Genomic DNA, 18,772 nt, shown 5'->3' with positions numbered 1-18,772 from the left:
CCCCCCCGCGCCCGCTTTCACACTTGACTTTCCTTCTCCCAAAAGTCAAGTCGAAAATCGCCTTTTGCGCCATTTCTTGGCAATGGGAAGGAAGGGCTCCCCCCCCCCTCGAGCATAAAATCACAATGTGCGTGAAAGCGATGAATGAATTTGATTTCTACGATTGACTGCCATGGCTTGCATGTCGTCTCTAGCTTCAGCTATAGCTAGCTAGCTAGCTAGCTGCACTCACGCTTTGGGGTGGATGCCTCTTCATTGCAAGCTATGATGTGTCACTGTGCTGATGCTTCGAAGCAAGCGCCGACATGCGGTGACTCGATATATAGCCCGCAAGCAAGTGCCTTACCCGCGGCTCTCTCTCTCTCTGCCCCCCTCTCTTCTCGCTGCTGTGCCCCTTGCTATTCGCTTCGCGCAAAGGCGGAGAGACATTCATCGAGTGCGCGAACCATGTGAGGCGAGCCCAAAGGGTTAGATTAAGCGGGTGGGGCGGGCGAATCGCTGCATGCAGAGGAGAGACGCCAATTAAGCGGGCGCCAAGACGTGACGGCCGCAGGGCAATGCGCGCGATGCGCGCGATGAGCCGGCGAAACTTGAATGAGACCGACCGAGATTCCCATGCGCGTGTGTGCGTGCGTGTGTGCACTCGTCGCCTGCGCCTGCGCCTCTGCCTCCACACGCAGCGGTCGCGCGGCGATTGCGCAGAACCTGAATGTCATTCAAGATTTTTGCTGAGCAAAGTGTTCCCTGCTGCTGCTGCTGCTGCTGCTGCTATCTTCCAATCTCGCTGGACAATGAGCGACATCAGAGAGCAGTCAAGCATCGCATACAATGGCTCGAGCACCAGCATCCCAGTCACGAGTCTGCATGCGAGTCAGAGTGTGACTTGTGCGAGCGAGCGAAGCGGGCGAGATACAGAGAGGAGACGCACGCACAGACCATATATGCTGGGCAAACAACAGGCTCCCATGGCAGTCCAGCCGTGGCGGGAAACTCGATCAAGACTTGGAAAACACGCAAACGCGAAAGAAAGACTCTAGATTGCCCCTCTTTCATTGCCCTGTTTCATCCCGCGCCGCGCCGATCGGAAATCTCGAAATTCTCACGCCTTGCAGCTAGCTAGCTATATAGCTGCTCATCATGCCAACTCGCCGCTTGAAGGGTAGAGATGAGCGAGGCAAGTGTGCGTGAGGGCTTGGCACGATGCAAAGGGGGGTGGGGGGGGGGGAGGGGGGGGGGGGGGGGGGGGGGGGGGGGGGGGGGGGGGGGGGGGGGGATGATGGGGCTTCGCATTCGCACTCGCAGTCTGCATGGCCCATTATTGCGAAGTGATGAATGCTTGGACGTGGAATTGCACGGAGATGTGTGTATGGGTATGGCATCTGAGGTCAGCATGCAGGGACAAAGCGAGGAGAGCTATAGGCAGCAGGAACGAAGAGGGGAAATGCAGCCAGCCACAAATGCACGCATGCACGCACGCATGTGCGCAGGTGGAGCAGCTGATGGATGGCAGCAGCACGGAGCATATATATGATGCAGCAGCAGGAGGAGAGATCGAGTTCCGTGATTCGTGATTGTTGTGCATGGATGCGATGAGCGAGCAAAGCGAGCAATTAAGAAGGATGAGTTTGATGATACGCACAGAAGACGCAATGCTGCGGTGCTCCGTACGTGCTCCCAGAAGGCTATCGGCGTATCGGTGCACCAGCATGCATGAATAATATGACGGTGCCTCATCAAAGCCACTCACTCGCATGCGTATGCGTGACTGCGCGTATATGCATCTTGAGTCATACGGCGCGGTGCATATGCATGTATGCTGCGCTGCGCTGCGTGCCCAGAGGCTAATTTAAACTTGGCCAAGCCCCGTCGCGTCGCGGGTCAAAAAGCTGTCTGCCGCTGCTGCTGCTGCTGCTGAGGATGATGAGAAATCAAGAGCGCTCGCCTTAATTGCCTTGATTGCCTTTATCTTGCCCTCCCTCGCCTCACCGCGTCGGTCGCTGTTCCTCGATCTCTCCTTGAACCATTGCCATCATCCTCCATCACATTTCGACTGTGAGCATACGGTACTCTTTGCTGCGGCAGGGAGATGAACCTTGCACCCTATACACACACACACACACACACACACACACACACACACACACACACAAGTAGCGCTACACCCACATCGCACTCACACTCACGACTGCTGCATCGATAGGTTTGTGTCGTGCTAGCTGCTGTCCACAGTTCGCGCGCAGCAACACCCTCCACGCCCGGCCCGCGACGGATCTTTCACTTGATTCGGGACTGCCGGCGCAGCGCAGCGCAGCGCAGCACGCACGGGACTGTGACTGACGACAAGAGCAAGTTTCAGACCAACACGCGTGACTTCTCAATTGTCTCGGCTCAGCCCAGCCCAACTCGATATACACAGCACAGCACACGCGCGCGCGAATCGGACTTTAATTGCATGGCCCCGCGTGCGCTCTGCGCTCGTCCTTGCCATCTCGATCTCCATCACGTACGCAGCAGCCACGTCTCGCCGTTCAGCCAGATATATAGCTGGTGCACATTCACATTGCGCTTTCCCGCAGTGTGCGCGCATATACGCGTCCATGCAAGCAAGCAAGCAAGCTCATGCTGGGAATAGGAAAGTGCGTCAAGGTTTGTGCGTTGCTTTTGCATCCCTCGCGATTGGTTACACGGCAGGTCGCCCACCTTGATTGCCCAACAGAGCACAAATAGGTCCAGCAATCGAGCGAGGTTCCCCCTCCTCCTTCCTCATCACTCCATCGAATAGCCTCGTCGAACTACCGCCTCTTGCATCACGCGGCATCCCTTTGCGCTCATCAGCATTCCCGCATTTCCTCCCCTCGCACTTTTGCCATCATGTCCGAATCCAGTCAGGCAGATGCAGCATCCGCTCGAGGCAACGACGAATCCTACTCTGTCGCCAGCTCCGTCATCGATAGCTCGAGCGCGGCAGCCTCTCGAGCACGCAGCGCACGCAGCGCCGCATCGCTTCAATCCGCCACGACTGAGAAGCGATCTTCCGTCGGTGGGAGCAGCGGCAGTGGTGGCGTGGTGGTGGGCGGCGCAAAAGTGGATGTCCATACCCCGCTGCATGCGCCGCTCCCTCTTCCTCGATCCCCTTCCACCGCTGCTCGAAACCTAGGAAGCCCGCGCACAGTGTCGATTCCACTCGCTTCCACATCGCCGCGGGTTCGATCACCCGCACCTACGCTTAGACACGGCTCCTCTGCCTCAGCCTCAGCCTCAGCCTCGGGCTCGGGCTCTTCAGCTCCGCTCGCATCCGACTTGGCATCCTTCTCCATCAACGTCTCTGCATCGCTTCGAGGAGACGCAGCGGCGGGCGAACGAGTAGAGGAAAAGCTACGCGGCATCCCCTTGTCTCATCGAGCAGCGTACACGCGAGCGCAATCCAAAGCTAGACAAGAGTATCACGCCAACGTAGCGTTCGCCCGTCGTCAACGCCTCTCCGATCTGCTCACCTCTACGCACGCCGATGAAAAGATGGATTCAAAAGAGAGATTGAAGAGATGGAGAGGATTCGTGCAGACGCATGCCAAGAGGAACAATGTGGGCACCCACCCTTGGTTCGCCGCCATTGCCACCGTGCTGAGATTGCAGGCGCTGGTGGATCAGCATGCAGGCGCGGGCAAGGTCTGCTTGGAGTGGGAGTTGGACGATGCGGTGCTCATGGAGGCTGGTGGAGATGCTTTCACAGACGCGGCCGTAGCAGCGCTCAAAGGCGTGAGTTGTGAGAGCGGGCGGTGGCCGTCGCGCTTTTTTTCGCTTTCGGCTTTCCGCCTTTTGCGGGGTCGAATACTGACGCGCAAGCGTACAATGCTAATTCACGGACTCTCTAGACGCTCGGATGGAGTGAGGTGGGTCCACACCTGCGCAGCAACGGTATGGTCACCGCAACGACGGAATTGGACGATCCTTTTTCAGATCCGGATCCAGCTTCCTCCGTCGCGCCGCTCACCCGAGCTTGGATCGTATCTGCCACGCTCACCAATCCCGAACTGCGTTCCTTGGCCCGTTGCATCCCTTCTCACGTCTTTGCTCGAAGCTTTAAAGAAAATCCGCCAGATTTCAGAACGGCGACGGATACTGTGCCTGCTAGATCTCCCAAAACCTCGCCGCCATCTCAGCAGCAGCAGCAGCAGCAGAGCAAGAACGAAAAGGACACGGATGTGGAGGGGCAGCGGATCAACGCGCTCAGGTTGAAATCGATTCGACTACCTACAGGTATGCTCAGGAGAAGCGTGTATTGCAGAAAGAAGGCTTGGAGAGGTAGCTTGTTGGCCAGACTCATCGATTGGCTCAAGAGTCTCTTCAACATTCCTTGAACGCCGCGTTCCGCTTTCACCCTTTATGCAATCCTCCATCTACTGTACCGGTAACCTTACCACATTTCCCATCGCGCACCCTACGCCGTACATCTGCAATTTCGCCGCTTTCCCTTTCCTCTCCCTTCCGCCCCGCGCATCCCGCTTTCGCTTGTCCTTGACTCTTCCTCGGCTTCGCTCTACTTTACGTCGTACAAATCCTCCGGTCCCCCCCCCCCCCCTCTGAAGCGCAATACCGGGGCAATCGCACGATTTTTCTTCTTCCCCGCGTGCGACCTTCTGCTCCATCTGCTCTGCCAGCAAGCAGCACACGTGCGCTTTCTTTTTCTTTTTCTTTTTTTTGGGTGCAAACCTGCCCCCCCGCCCGTTCCAAATCTTGGACGCAAACGGGGACGAAAGATGCGGGGTCCGAAATGAACCCCAAGAATTCTTGACTTTTTGCTCTCTTTCTCGCCTTTTGATCCTGTGGGCCCGAGCCGAGAGGTATCATCGAGCAGGCACGACGGACGCACACGTGTGAAGTGTTCAACGCACCAAGGAAGAAAAAGGAGAGGGGGCGCGCAACAGTATGCAAGTTTTCGCTCAAGATCCTTTTTTGGGCGCAATGTTCGGTGGTGTGGGGGGGGTGGAGGGCTTATTATTTTTTTTCTTTGCGCAAAAAGATGGTCGGCGAACAGGTCAAGGGATCGGAGGGGACGATGAATCAGCGTAGTCGCGCTGTGGATCATGTACAGAAGGGGGTGGGGGAAAGGTAGAGCTTCGCAGACAAGCAGGATACGAGGAGGAGGGGGGGAGCTTAGTCGAAAGATGAAAAAGTTCTCCAACTTTAGTCACACTTGAACAGAGGGGGCTTTGCCTCTGGGGCCGTTTTCTTAGAGACCCTGATCCTCATCCTCGTCCTGATCATCTCCGAGCAGATGAGCATAATCCTCCGCACTGGCGAAATCGCCCATAGCAGCGTGCTGCGCTTTTCTTCGCTTCCTCTCCGCTCTTTGAAGTTGAGATTTGCTCTTCCTGCCCTTCTCTTGCCCCGCTGCTGCTGCTGCCTCTTCTCCTTCTCCATCTTCTTCTTCATTCGGAGATGCATCATCTGCGGACCTCTTCCTTCCATTCTTGATGGATTGCTCCGAGTCAAAGTTGTGAAAAGGTAGCAGATCATCTTCATCCTCTTCAAAGAGCAACGCATCGTCGTCCGATTCGCCGCCCAAAGTCACATTCTCCTCATCCTCTTCCAAGCCCGACAAGTCTTCATCCTCATCGTCGTCCTCATCCTCCTTCCCAGCAACCCATCCTTTCTCCTCCTCTCCCTCCTCCTCCTCGCCGCTATCCACGTAATCATACTGATCCAGATCCTCATCATCATCTTGCGAATCCTGCATCAGATCCTCATCTCCTTCTTCGCGAGGCATGGTGCGCTTCATGGCTTCCCAAATCTCCTTTTCCCCTTCCGATTGACTATCATCCTCGTCCGAGGAATCCATCACTCCGTCCGCCCGCTGCGCATCTCCTTCCTCCTCCACATCCTCATCCGACTCTTCACCTTCCAAAACAAGCCCATCCTCCGACCCATCTGCTCCCTCCCCCTCCTCTTCCTCCTCCTCCTCCTCCTCCTCCTGCGCCCTTTTCTTCTTCCCTTTGTTCACAATCCCTTGCCTCTCCTCTTTCAGATTGAAAAATCGATGGAAGAACAATTGATCCGGATCGATCTCTTCTTCCCTCGTTCCCTTCCAAAAGCTCTCCTCATTCAGCACCTGATCCCTCTCCATTCCCTTTCCCCTGATGCGCACCACGCTAGCTTGCGTGCCGCTACCTCCAGTGCCCACAGCAGCAGCAGCAGGCTGCATGGCGCTAGGTCCTTTGCTCGATGATAGCGCTTTCTTCGGGTTGCGATAGACGAAACGGTCCAGAAAGTGAGAGAGGGTGTTGAGCGTAAGATCGCCCGTCGTCTTGAGCATACCTTCGAAAGAGAGGAATCGGTGCGCGTTGAAGGAGACGGAAGGATGATGATGATGAAGCAGCGGTACGATTTCCCAGAGGCACGTAGACTCTGCGCCCGCAAATTGAGGATGAGGCTTGGAAGGGTCGTACAAGTTCCTTTGCGACTTTGTCGTCGTTGTCGTCGTCGTGAGTGTGTCCTTTTGGCCAGACTGAGAGACGGTGAGAGCCTCTTCATCTTCATCCGGCACATCCACAAAGTGCTCTTCCTCATCGTCTTCAGGCTCCGTGAGCAGAGCTCTCAAGCCGGGTCTAGCAGTCAAGAGCTGCAGTAGAGATGGGGGCGGCAGTGCGTGCATCAAGTCAGGATTCGACGGCATCCAAGAGGCAAGACAAAAAAGGAGCACAAGGGAGACGAGGCGGGATCATGCAAGCCAACTCACCTCTGCGAGCAAGAACAAAGTTCCGCATATCCAAGGAGCTTCGGCGGACAAGGTGACTTGCAACAACCTCTTGACCATCGCTTTGCACCTCTTATCATCCTCGTCCGCCTTGAGGCTTTTGAAGACCAAATTGAGATACATTGCCTGCTTGTTCGTCCTCGACAGTCTCGCATCCAACATGGAGCTGTATAGCACCGTATAATACCGATCCGCGATGTTGGACATCGACGGGAAAGCGGAGTCGGAGTTCGGGGCGGGGGCGCCCTGCCCTACCCCTCGGTCTTGCTTGCTCGACCCGGACTGCGTTTGGATCGGAGAAGAGGAGGAAGAACCGATGGACAATTGATAGATGAGCTGAAGAGCTTGGATGGAGACGTTGAAGGTGCCCGAATGAGTGATGCGGAACAAGGTCGACATGTGCTTATCGAAGCTGCGGCGAGTAAGATTAGTGGGGAGAAAGCAGATTCGTTGAGCAAGGGAGCTGTTTGCAACCCACATCTCAGAGGACCCGCGCAGCAGAATGCGCGCTACTCACGCTTCTGCTCCTAATGTGGAGAAAGGCAGAGCTCGCCTGACGCCGGTGAGCACAGCAGTGACCATCTTGACATCCGCATCCTTGACAGTCTTGAACTGCATCGTATCATTCTTCCCTTGCCCTCCTCCCTTTTTGCCCTTTCCTCGTCTACCCTTACCTCTTCCCCCTTCATCTCTCCACCTCTGCTTCTTCACCTTCCTTTGGTCCTTGCTGCTGCCGCTCTTTTCCTCCTCGCCTTGCTGCTCTTCATCCGCTTTGCTTTGCTCCACCGCAGCGCCGTAGTGCAACAAGCTCTCAAAGAGCTCAAAGTAGAGATTGACAAGCGTGCTAGCCACCTCTTCGTCCTGCTGCGTAAGCAGCGTCTGGTTGAGCGTCAAGATTCCGTAATACCTAGCATGCACATTGAAGGCGGCAGCAGCAGCAGCAGACGCAGTCCCATCAATCTGTGTCGCGTCTCCTCTTCCTCTCGACTTGTCTTCGGCAGAGACGATGGTCTTGGGAGCAGGTTTGAGTATGATGTCGATGACTTCCCTAACCACAATGGCTTTCATATTAGGATGCACCGTCAAGAGTTCCTGCAAATGCTTGCTGGACTGACTAGCCACGCTCCTATCTCCATCTCCCAACTTGTTGCTCAAAAGCCTCAACAAGTTTTGTTCTTGCTCCGCCTTGTCCCTCAACAACACGTAGATTTGTGTCACGGCTTGTTTGCGAACGAATGGCAAGGTATCGTGAGATTGAGTTTGGAGCAATTGCAAGAAATCGAAGTAAATCTTTTTCAGCTTGTCTTCGAAGGCGTAGTGAATCAGGTGCTGATCCTGAGCTGTTCGAGCGATGTTCGCGCCGCCGTCGCTCAAAATAGCAGCGAGACCCGGTTGATCTCGAAAGTAGCGCAATTTTCGAGTGCAAAGACCGGTAGGCGAAGCGAACCAATCCGCCAATGCCCTGGTCGCTCTTCTGCTCTCTTCCCTATTCTTTTTCCCAGCCATGCCCAACAGCGCCTCCATGGAGTGCACATTGTGCAGCGGACTGCTTTGTATCAACAAGGTCAGAGCTGCAATACGATCGGACAGCGTTCCGCCAGACGATGCGCTGCCCGATCCTCCTCCTCCTCCTCCGCCCAACAAGGAAGAGATGAACTTGGCATCGGAATTGGAGATGGATCCCAAACCTCCAGCTGGAATATGACCGCCGTTGAGCAGATGCCTGTACGTGCTATTATCACCATCCAACAATTGTTTGGCCCTGCTCTGTAGAGAAAGGATGCGTGAATCGTCGATGTCGAGCTGAATCGTGGCAGGTGGCAGTTGTGGCATAGAAGCTTCGGCCCAGTGAGGTTGAGGAGCAAAGACCAGGCGCGAATCGTTTCTGGGTGCGATACCGTTGAGCTGCGTGGATGAGGATGCGAGGAGCGATTGTTTGGCCTCTGCTGCTTTGTCCGACTTTGATTGCGCTCGAACAGCAGCGGCTGCAGCCTTGTCCCGCTTCTCTTGCAACTTTTTCGCCTCCCGCTCCGCCTTCCAGTCCTGCTTGACCACGACAGGATCCGCTTTGACCTGCTCGCTCGTCGACTTGACCGCAGTGCTTTCGACATCGAGCTTGAGCTTGACTCTTTGATTGGCTTGCGCTTCTTCCTCGGCCCTCTTCTGTGCCTTGGCATGCTTCTTTGCCGCCTTGTCATCCGACGCTACCCGCGATGCTGCAGTGCTGGCAGGTGCACTCGCAGCCGCACTCGCACTCGCACTCGCACTTTGCAAATTGAGCGATTTCATGAAAGATCTCACATCCGCGTCCAGCGTAGGCTGAGATGAGGTGAGGATCAAATCAGAGCAGCATTCCACAGTCAGTCTCGCCCCTTGAGGCGGCGCCTGCACCCACATTAAAGACTCACATCGATCACATCCACCACCTCCTCCTGCTCCTGCTCCTTCCCCGCACCTCCTCGCCCATCTCTAACTTTGCCGAAGCTGGACTTGGAATTTGGCCCGGTAGAAATCAATTTCAGATCTTCAGCATCACCTCCCATCTGTTCGATTTCTCTCAATAAGCTCTCTTCATCCACCTCCGAATCGCTCTCGCTCTCTCTCTCGCTGTGAGGTGCTGGCTGTCGTCGAGACGGAGGAGCATTGTTGGAGCGCTTTGCTTTGAGATGGATGCTCGACTTTGGAGCTGTGCTTGTGCTTGTGCCTGTGCCTGTGCCTGTGCCTGTGCCTGAATGGGAAGATCGTCTTTTGGACTTGTCCTTTGGTCTAAAATCTCGCACCATGACGCTTTGGTCGATGAGCGCGTTTGGCAGCTGCAACTCTTTGCTTCAGGAGCGGGCGTGTATGCTATGATTCGCAAGTGCACATCTGAGGGAAGAGGCTGATCAGCGTCAGAGTGAAGGCAGTCAGTCAGTCTTGAGCATCGAGCGATGAGCGGTGAGCGGTGAGCGGTGCGGCCAAAGGATGTGTTGCTGTGCATATGCGCATCCATCTACTGTAAATCATTCAAAATCAAATTCACACCCAAGACCCATCACCGGGCACGCACGCACGCCTCCATTCGTGATTGCCCAAAATTTTGAATGCCTGCCGCCTGCGCGCGCCTCTTTCGGCCGATAGAGAGCGGCCGAGGCAGCCCTCGCCACAAATTTGGACAGTCTTGAGTCTGAGTACGATTCACTTGAATCAGAATTCACGTGATTGTCACGAATCAAATGCTGCTGAATTTGAATCTGAAATTTCATGAATGCGGCCGTGGCAGCAAGCAGGCATGCAGGCAGAACAAGCAAGCTCGCTCGCTCGATAGAGCAGCACACGTGTGCCTGAATGGCTTGCCATCCACACTCACCATTACCACCACCACCAACACCAACACCACCACCACATCCCGTCATCGCGCCATCCAACCGCGCTCCATCATGCCACTACCCACCTCGAAGAAGAATGCGGGTTTGGGGCACGCCATAGCCAATCGACGAGCCAAAGAATCTTCTCAACGCAACGCATCCGCCTTTCACACGACCGATTTCAATCGAGGATTGCAGAGCGTCACGCATCAAGGCGATTTGGAAGAGTTCATCGCCACGGCTCAACTAGCCGAGAGCGATTTCACTGCAGAGAGGAGAAATGTGACGGTGGTCAGTGCGCCTGCTGCTGATGGGATGAGAGGGGGAGGAGTCAATGCTAGAGGTTGGAATCCCTTCTTGTTGGATGGAAGAGAGGAAAGGGAATCGTTGGAGAGGCAGAGGAGGAACAAGGAAGCGCTTAGAGTGCCTAGAAGGTCAGTCACGTCTCGTCGTCGTGTCGCGGATGGGGGACCATGAATCGCTTCCAATCTGACTTGCTCGCTCCTTCTTCGCCTCCCCTCCCCATGCCTCGTCACCCACGCATACACGCAGACCTCGATGGGACAGCAAGACGACGCCATCTCAGCTGCAACGCTTAGAAGCCGAAGCTTTTTTAGATTGGAGAAGATCTCTAGCTCAACTGACAGATTCGGGCGGATTCGTACTGACGCCATTCGAGCGCAATCTGGAAGTGTGGAGACAATTGTGGAGAGTTGTGGAGCGCAGTCACTTGGTCGTTCAGATCGTGGATGCTAGAAACCCGCTGAGGTTTAGGTGCGAAGATTTGGAAAAGTATGTGGAGGACATTCCTGCTAGAGTTGGTTCCTCGCCCGCTGACGACGAGGAGAAGGGGGAGGATGAGGGTTTGAAAGAGCGCAAAAAAGGTCCGAGAAGGAACCTCCTGCTCATCAACAAGGCCGACCTGCTCGATCAATCCCAAAGACGCATTTGGGCCAAATACTTCGAAGAGAACGGCATCAGGTACGCCTTTTTCAGCGCGGCTAATGCGGCTGCTGTTCAGCAAGAACGGTTGGAGAGGGAAATGCAAGAGGAACACGAGAGGTTGTTGAAGGAGGAAGCGCAAGAGGCTGCTCTGCGAGAGGGAGGTCTGGATGTGGATGAAGAGGAGCAAGAGGAGGATGCGGAGGACCAGCAGCAAGAAGATGAGGATGCGCAGCAGGCAACAGCAGCGAAGGGACACTCCGCTGCAAAGCATTTGGAGGCGCGAGTGAATGCGAGGGCGGATACTCAACAGGCTCGTCTAGGTGCTCAAGTCCGCGAGACGGCAGCAGCGGCAGCAGCGGCAGCTTCCGCCCTTGATCAAGCCGCACAAGATGTTGACTCCACTTTGTCTGACGACGCGCATGATCATAGCGATCCCACGCGCGTTCTCAATGTGCTGGAGCTCGAAGAGCTCTTCAGGCTGAGCGCACCTCCTCTTGACGACTTTGCAACGGCCGAGCAAGGGGCGCCTAGCAAATTGGTGGTAGGACTGGTAGGTTACCCGAACGTGGGCAAATCCAGCACGATCAATGCCTTGCTAGGAGAGAAGAAAGTCTCCGTCTCCTCCACTCCTGGACACACCAAACATTTCCAAACGATCAATCTGAGCGACAATACGGTGCTTTGCGACTGTCCCGGTTTGGTCTTTCCGCAATTTGCTACGACGCCGGCGGATTTGGTTTGTGATGGAGTGCTACCCATCGATCAGATGAGAGAATACACGGCTCCCGCTGAATTGATCGCGAGGAGGATACCGAAGGATATCTTGCAGGGCACTTATAGTATTAGGATCGAGATGCAGCTTCGGGAAGAAGGAGGTTCGGGTCAACCTACCGGGTTGGAGTTGCTGACTTCTTATGCTGGTGAGTCGGAAGTGGACAAGCGGGAAAGGGACGAAGGGAAAAGAGAGAGGAAAGAGGCGAAAGCTAGGCTGTTAGCTTTACATGTTACTCATCCTCCCCGACCTGACCGAACCTTTCAAACGATCCACCGCGCCACGCAGTCGCCAGAGGTTTCGTACGTCAGGGTCAAGGCAATCCGGACGAATCACGCGCAGCACGTTACATCTTCAAGGATTACGTCAATGCTCGATTGCTGTACGCGCACGCACCACCAGGTGTGGATGGAGATGTGTTCAACTCTACGCAGCGAGAAGCTTGTAGAGCTGCGCTTCGTGTGAAAAGGTATGCGCCGGCCCTTTCGTTGGCTGAAGCGGAAGAGCATCAAGAGCAACCCACTGGCGCGGGCGCTGGTGCGGATGGAAAGGAGACATCAAGAGCTGCACGAGCAAAGAATGATGCGATCTCCTTGGCGGCGCGCAAACAACAACAAGGATCCAAATCTTCCGCGCTAGATTCTTCCTTTTTCAAAAGCAGCATGTTCTCGAACCATGGCCCATCCGGATCTGGTGCGGCGGGGCACTACACGACGAAAGGAAGAAGCGGAAATGCTTCGGCTGCGCTGAGGGGCAAAAGCATCAATGATGATGGCACGCCAGTGACGCAGGAGCAGTTGCAGAGGGAAATGGAGTTGATGAGCACTACCAGCTTTGCGTCGGGCAATGGTGCTGGCAAAAAACACTTCAAGGCTAATAAGAGGAATAAACAGAGGAGCGGTCAAGGATTCGCTTAGCAACTTTGACATTGGGCTGCTATTCGCCCCCCCTTGGCACCAATTTTCTACTCTGACAATGCCATACCATGCTATTGCAGACATTTTGCACGTCCCAGGTCCACTCTTGCCCCGGTCGTGTCCCCTCGTGAATTTAGCCACACGACACTGTAAGCTTGCCGAATGCCGCAAATCAGAATCACGCGAGGAACGCTCGATCGTAATACCACGAGCCAAGCACACACACGCACAAACGCGCGCGCACAAGAATCCGATCGAGCCGCGTGCGAATATCTCTCACACAGGAAATATTCTCATTTCATTTATTCAAAGAAGCGTATCGCGCGGAACGGACAGGAAACGACAAATACGACTTTCAAAAGGGGATGGCGCTGGGAGAAGAACATCCGTACGCCGCGCGTGAAAGGGAGCGGTCTCCAAGCGTCGGTCTGAATGAAATTGACTGAGCGCGTTGGACGTGCAATTATGAATGTGCTGCTGCGCCTGCCCCGTCTGCTGTGTATAGGTGCTGCTGCTGATGATGATGATGATGATGATGTTAGGGAGCGCACGGGCGGAGGCACCGGCCCGGTGTACGCTTTGATGTTGCGAAATCTCGTGAGACATCGAGAGAGGTGAGGAAGGAAACCAGCGGCGCGGTAGCGAAGGAGTAGTGGCCCAAGTCGAGAAGCGAGCCTCGGAACACGAACCGCAGCAGGTCGCGTCGATTCGAATTCGGGCTCAGTAGAAGCAAGCGTGAGCCTCAGTGCCTTTGTTGGAAGTTGCCGAACGCGTTCTGTTGAGGCACAGAATCGAAAGGCGAAAAGGCTCCAGCATAGGCATTGTTATTTTGGCCCTGTTGTTGCTGCTGCGGGTGCTGCGGGTGCTGGTGGTGATGATGCATCTGAGCTTGCGCCTGTTGAGATCTCGCCATGCTCATAATGGCAGGGTCGAAAAAAGGCATGCCCTCATTGCCACTAGCTCCTGGCGTTCCCGCATTTTGCGCGCCATAAGCACCACCAGCATTCGATCGAGGCCGAGCTGCTGCTGCGGCCATGATCTGCGCCAAGAGCGGTTCCGAAGCGTTGCCACTAGCTCCCGGCGACGTAGCGGCGTTGGTCGGTCCGCCATTGCCGTGCCTCTGTTGCTGCTGTTGAGCAGACATGGAATCAGCATATGGCGAAGCGAAAGCTTGGCCCCTGCTGTTGCTGCCATTGCCCGAACCGACATTGTTGGGTCCGCTGCCACGCTGCAGTTGCGCCAAGAAATCGTAGCCCACGCCTGCAACCGACCCTCCGTGATTGCTACGGCCCTGAGCTTGCGAATGCTGCTGTTGCTGAAGAGAGTGCGCATAGTGTTGCTGATCTGCATTGTTAGGCACTCCAAAACCGGGCGGAGGGCCCGTCGTCCGATGCTGTTGCTGGTGCATCAACAAAGGAGATTCGCGCGCGGAGGAGCCAAAGTCAGAGTCGTGCCTGTTCTGTGACCCAAATCCATTCAGAGGTAACGCATGGCTTTGACCATACTGTTGAGCAGCATTGTACTGCTGAGACTGGGCCGAGCTGCCAGAGCGTGCTTGATGGTCTAGACGTGGCGATGAAAAGACGTCTTGCGCCTTGCCTTGCAGACCCATCGGCCCTCGTCGATCTGACAACACGCTGCCGAGGACATTTGTCGCGTTATCTCGCATATTCATAGCCAAAGGGTCACCATGCGACTCAAAGGATGCCGTGCCACCACTGCCCAGGCCTGGTGGACCTGCATAAGCAGATTGTGATTGGGTCTGCGGCACCGCGCTTGAGAACAATTGCGAGCGCGGTCGAAGAAATGGCGAGCTTGTTCCTGCAGCCCCGACATCCGACTCTTTGCGCTTGGCGAATCCAAACCGACTAGCTTGCTTCGTGTCAGCGTCGGCCGCACCATCGTCATCGTTGCTGCCGTTGTCTCCGGCTCGCTCTTCGGACAGCGTCCTTCTCATTTGATCTATCGCTGCAAAGGGCCCCGCGGCTGGATCGTGTGCCAAATCGTCACCGTGACCTTTCAGAGCGATAATGGTCTTGCCAGCATCTTCTGCAAAGGGATCAAAAGAGCCGTTGTAGACGCCTGCTTGGTCTGCTGAGCCGTTGAAAGTGACGCTGCCGGTGGTCAGACCAGACGGCACCGTACCGAATGGCGCGATGCCGTGCGGGCCTCCAAAGAGAAAGGAGCCCGCAGCTGAGGCTCCCATCCCAGCGTTTCCGGCACCACTCTTCTCTGAATTTTGGACGTCGCCGCTGAGGTTAAAAGAGAAGTCTCCGCCACTCTCAAAGCTGCGCAGTGTGTCCTCAAAGGAGGGAAATGGGCTCACTCGCGGGCCAGCATCGCGCCGCACCCGCATATCGTCCAGAAGAGCTTGAGCAGACAGGCTGGGCTGGTAAGGCGGGCTTGCCACTTCTCCGTTAGTTGCTGGTGTTGCTACTCGAGGAGGTCCGAGCCCTGGCGGCGCCTCCGCACTTGCTGTTGCTGAGACCTTGATCAAGCCCGGCGGAGCAAGTCCGGGTGGTCTGGAGGTTCCTCCACCTGCTTGAGCAGCCTTGCCCGAACTCGAGTCTGACGCTCTCCTAGAAGTCAAGTCGTCTGGCTGCGCTGGTAGCGGCTCAGCTTGAGGCGCCATATCGGTGCTAGGGTCCTTCAATGCGCCTTCTGAAGGTTCCGCCAGCTCGGTTGGCTCTGGCTCAGCTGACGGCTCATTGGCAGCCACTGCGGTAGCAGCCCGCTGCGCAGCTCGGCTCTTTGACGTGGACGCGGGAGTAGTGGGCGCAGCGAGAGCCGCGTTGACTGGAGCCGGAGATGCGGGAGCTGAGCCATCGAGACTTGGCGCTGCTTGTTGCTTGGCGCTCTGCTTGGTGTGAGAGCTGGCCTTTCTTTGTGCCTCCCTCGCGGCCGTAGCTGCGGCAAGAGATGGCAGCTCAGAGTCGCGAATGACGCCCGAGACGGGCAAAGCAGGTGTAGGCGCAATAGGCGTACCTGGAGCCTTTGCACTAGCCCAGCTGGCAGTCTTGGGAAGTGCAGAGCCTTCTGGCGTAGTGCCAAAGGCTGCCGCTGAGCTATCTGAGCCCGGCGCACCCGAACTCGAGAATGGGTCTGTTCGACGCGTAGACTGAGTGGCGGCTTGAATCGCAGCCGCGCTAGGCTTGAGCTTGAATTCAGCGTCCTTGGTCGCGTGGCGCCTGCAGTGAGTGAAGCCCCTGGTCAGTCGAGGCCTGAGCGCCGCCCGACGGATCTACTCACAAAGTGCTAAGATCTTCTTTTGTGAATGTGTCCGTTTCTTCACCCGGCTCATGCAAGTAAGTGCAAGTGGGCACGGTGCAAGGCAAGTTGCGCAAGTACGTGGTGCAGTACTTGGTCGTTCCAAAACTGGCCCTTAGCGTGCGCCCGTCGGAACCTTTGCTCCCATCGATCGCCACAATCGCCCTCGCGGCGTCTTCTTTGCGATGGTAAGTGATGTACACACCTAGTGCTGACTCCGAGGTGCCCATGACCAACTTTGATGCTGTTGTGCGCTTCGAGATCAAAATCTTGGATATACGCCCATACTGGCCGAAGTACTCGTTGGAGCGCAGCGTCGGTATGAGCTATCCACGTGGGGCGGGCGGCGGCGATGTGGAAAGTCAGCGAGTCTGTGACGATGCAGACACTGCTGCAAAGAAAACGAACTCACCTCCTCGCGAGCCAACCGCGGGCTCAAGCCTGTCACATAGACCAAAGTTCTGACGACCACCCTCACGTTGGATAAGTGTCTTCGATTCATCTGCTCCAGCTCTCTCTTTTCCCTTTCCTTTTGCCGTTTGGAAAGGGTCAAGCGCTTGATCCTGACAGGCGAGCGATCGGTGTCAGCCGATACCTCTCTCTCTCTCATGCGACGCGCACAGCCGAATCAGGTAGCGCATGTATGCTACACTCACTCCTCTGGGGTCATTGGCGTGAACTCCACGGCTTGATCGCTGTACTTGCGCCGGCAAGCCGGACATCTTCCGTTCAGATTCTGCTTGATGTGGTGCCAACAGAAGCGACAAATCTGAGTGAGATTAGAGGGGAGGCTTTAGCAGGTAGACCGATGCCAAAGTGCCACGATTGCACCCAGTGGGCGGAAAGCGCGTACCTGGTAGCCGCAAGGACAAGGCCTGAAGTTGGCGTCTGACAGATCAATCTCTTCCAAGCACAGCGGGCAGTCCATGTCCTCCTGCAAAAGGACGACAGTGAAGCGACAAAGGTCAGCCAGCAGATTCTGTTCAATGAGACGCACCTCTCTCGCCGCTCTCTCCAGAATGCACATGTACCGCACACACTGACCTCATCTTCGCTCCAATACGCGTCTTGCACTCTGCAGCTCTGGGCAGCAGCAGTGTCCACTTTCCCAGTAGAGGGCGGCAGACCTGTTCTAGAAGACGCATTTCCCTCCGAGTCTCCAGACGTAGACGGATTGTTGGCGGGAGTGTGTGTGCCACTAGGTATGGCGCCCGCTGCTGCTAGACCCAAAGGTGGAAATGGAGAACCACCACCACCTGCATTGCCTATTGTTGCCCCTCCACTGTGGTGATGGCGTGGTGGCATGGTGGCAAGGCGCATCCAAGTGTGCCCAGACTACGGACAGTGATGACACTGAGACGCACAGACGAAATGGGCGGCGAACAGAAGAGGTACCGGACCAAGGTGCAGCAGCTCGAAAAGTTCACGCGGTGCTGACTCGCAGACCCTTGCTGCCCTTTTGTGTGGTGTAGATGACTTGGTGGTGTATGCTACGCGCTGTCACGCTCCTCAAGGCGCACGTGGCAGCGATGACAATCGATCGAAGCCAGTGATGGGGGAGAGTGGAAGCGCGTGGTTGAAACTCGTGTAGCTGGTTCAATCGGCATCTGGTCCTGATGATGCCGAGCCTGCAAGATGATGAGTGGGAAGACAAGCGATGTGTGTGAGGTGTAGAAGCAGATTGAGGGGAGACGCTCGGCCCTCTGAACGACATGGACCTCTGAAAAGACCTTGCATGTACGCCATCGCGGCGGAAATCATCAGCCCAGTCACGAGTCGTGATTTCATCGTCACAACCGAATCCACCTTTCGCGTGCTTTGATCGCCACGCCGCGTGCGTGCATGACTTTTGGCGACGCGCGCCCGCCCTCTCGCGACAGTCAAAGGCGCGGCCGCGCTGAATAGAGAGGCGACAATGCTGCTGGCTGACGCGTGCAGCAGCAGCAGCGCACATCGCGTGCGCGCGCACGCTGGCTGGCGGCGGTGGGCGCGCGTAGCGCCCACCTCGTTGTTTTCTCGTACGAGAAAGAGATCACCTATCGCGCGTCGCTCTCAGAGCAGATCCGAAACCACTCCCAACTGGCGCTCGACCTATACCACCGGCAATCGTCAACATGCTGATAAATTCCGTAGACGAGGCGTCATCGCTCCCTTGAAATATCATTGTTTTAAAAATATTCCCTATCGCTCAAGAATGGTGCATTAAAGCGCGGCGTGAGCTACGGAACTCTCGAGCCAAACTTGCAAGATCGAGATCCCTCATTCAATTTCAAAAAAGCCGTGATTCAAGTCGAGTGCCAAGCGCACGTAGCCGACTTCATTGACCGGCTGAGGATTATTTTCGACTATGGCATGGACCTCATGGTGCAACATATTCTGAATGGTCAACATATACATTGGAATGACAAATGCAACGCTTCTTTCCTCGCCTCAGCACAAGCCGAAGGTCGACTATCCCAGAGGAGACCGACGGTGACGGTGTGCTATACCAAACCACGTGGCTCGCACACGCGATCTCATCTTGGCTGCACGCGTACATAGCTCCGCCCAGAGGATGCGTGTGCCTGGAGACCGATCAGTCGATCACACATGTATGGGCATGCATGCATGCACAGCATACGTTACCTACCGTAGACGCCTAATCTTACCGCACCACTACTTTCATCACAAGCTATCCAATCCGTCGCCAGGAAATTTGCGAGCCGCAGCTCACCATTCCTCGACAGTGCGATTGGACTGAAGGAAGGAGCTCACCTACGTATTGCGCTCC

At 55.8% G+C, this 18,772-nt stretch overlaps 5 protein-coding genes across 5 annotated transcripts; 3 read left to right on the top strand and 2 right to left on the bottom strand.

The window, feature by feature from the left end:
* The first annotated feature begins 993 nt into the window (after positions 1 to 993).
* On the top strand, positions 994 to 1,574 carry IE81DRAFT_21726 (hypothetical protein). Its single transcript, XM_025511011.1, has one exon. The coding sequence runs from the start codon at positions 1,166 to 1,168 to the stop codon at positions 1,529 to 1,531; it is 366 nt and encodes a 121-aa protein (XP_025371650.1). The 5' UTR covers positions 994 to 1,165; the 3' UTR covers positions 1,532 to 1,574.
* A 781-nt stretch (positions 1,575 to 2,355) lies between these two features.
* On the top strand, positions 2,356 to 4,448 carry IE81DRAFT_21630 (hypothetical protein). The gene is made up of 3 exons (XM_025511006.1): positions 2,356 to 2,636; positions 2,886 to 3,756; positions 3,873 to 4,448. The coding sequence occupies exons 1-3, from the start codon at positions 2,620 to 2,622 to the stop codon at positions 4,356 to 4,358; spliced, it is 1,374 nt and encodes a 457-aa protein (XP_025371649.1). The 5' UTR covers positions 2,356 to 2,619; the 3' UTR covers positions 4,359 to 4,448.
* Positions 4,449 to 5,039: 591 nt separating this feature from the next.
* On the bottom strand, positions 5,040 to 9,160 carry IE81DRAFT_21715 (CBF-domain-containing protein). Its single transcript, XM_025511010.1, has 4 exons — positions 9,150 to 9,160; positions 7,272 to 9,073; positions 6,737 to 7,166; positions 5,040 to 6,619 (listed from the first exon to the last, which is right to left on the bottom strand). Exons 2-4 carry the CDS (start codon positions 9,041 to 9,043, stop codon positions 5,231 to 5,233), a joined length of 3,591 nt encoding a protein of 1,196 aa, XP_025371648.1. The 5' UTR covers positions 9,044 to 9,073; positions 9,150 to 9,160; the 3' UTR covers positions 5,040 to 5,230.
* A 936-nt stretch (positions 9,161 to 10,096) lies between these two features.
* On the top strand, positions 10,097 to 13,077 carry IE81DRAFT_310753 (P-loop containing nucleoside triphosphate hydrolase protein). Its single transcript, XM_025512423.1, has 3 exons — positions 10,097 to 10,535; positions 10,654 to 11,966; positions 12,107 to 13,077. The coding sequence occupies exons 1-3, from the start codon at positions 10,174 to 10,176 to the stop codon at positions 12,733 to 12,735; spliced, it is 2,304 nt and encodes a 767-aa protein (XP_025371647.1). The 5' UTR covers positions 10,097 to 10,173; the 3' UTR covers positions 12,736 to 13,077.
* Positions 13,019 to 17,715, bottom strand: IE81DRAFT_310750 (hypothetical protein). The gene is made up of 6 exons (XM_025512422.1): positions 17,047 to 17,715; positions 16,856 to 16,936; positions 16,659 to 16,771; positions 16,415 to 16,565; positions 15,985 to 16,328; positions 13,019 to 15,923 (listed from the first exon to the last, which is right to left on the bottom strand). Exons 1-6 carry the CDS (start codon positions 17,320 to 17,322, stop codon positions 13,478 to 13,480), a joined length of 3,411 nt encoding a protein of 1,136 aa, XP_025371646.1. The 5' UTR covers positions 17,323 to 17,715; the 3' UTR covers positions 13,019 to 13,477.
* Positions 17,716 to 18,772: the final 1,057 nt, after the last annotated feature.

This window comes from Ceraceosorus guamensis (genome assembly GCF_003144195.1).
Source record: "Ceraceosorus guamensis strain MCA 4658 unplaced genomic scaffold IE81scaffold_11, whole genome shotgun sequence".
Lineage (NCBI taxonomy): Eukaryota > Fungi > Basidiomycota > Exobasidiomycetes > Ceraceosorales > Ceraceosoraceae > Ceraceosorus > Ceraceosorus guamensis.
This window is presented reverse-complemented; position numbering and strand designations above follow the sequence as displayed.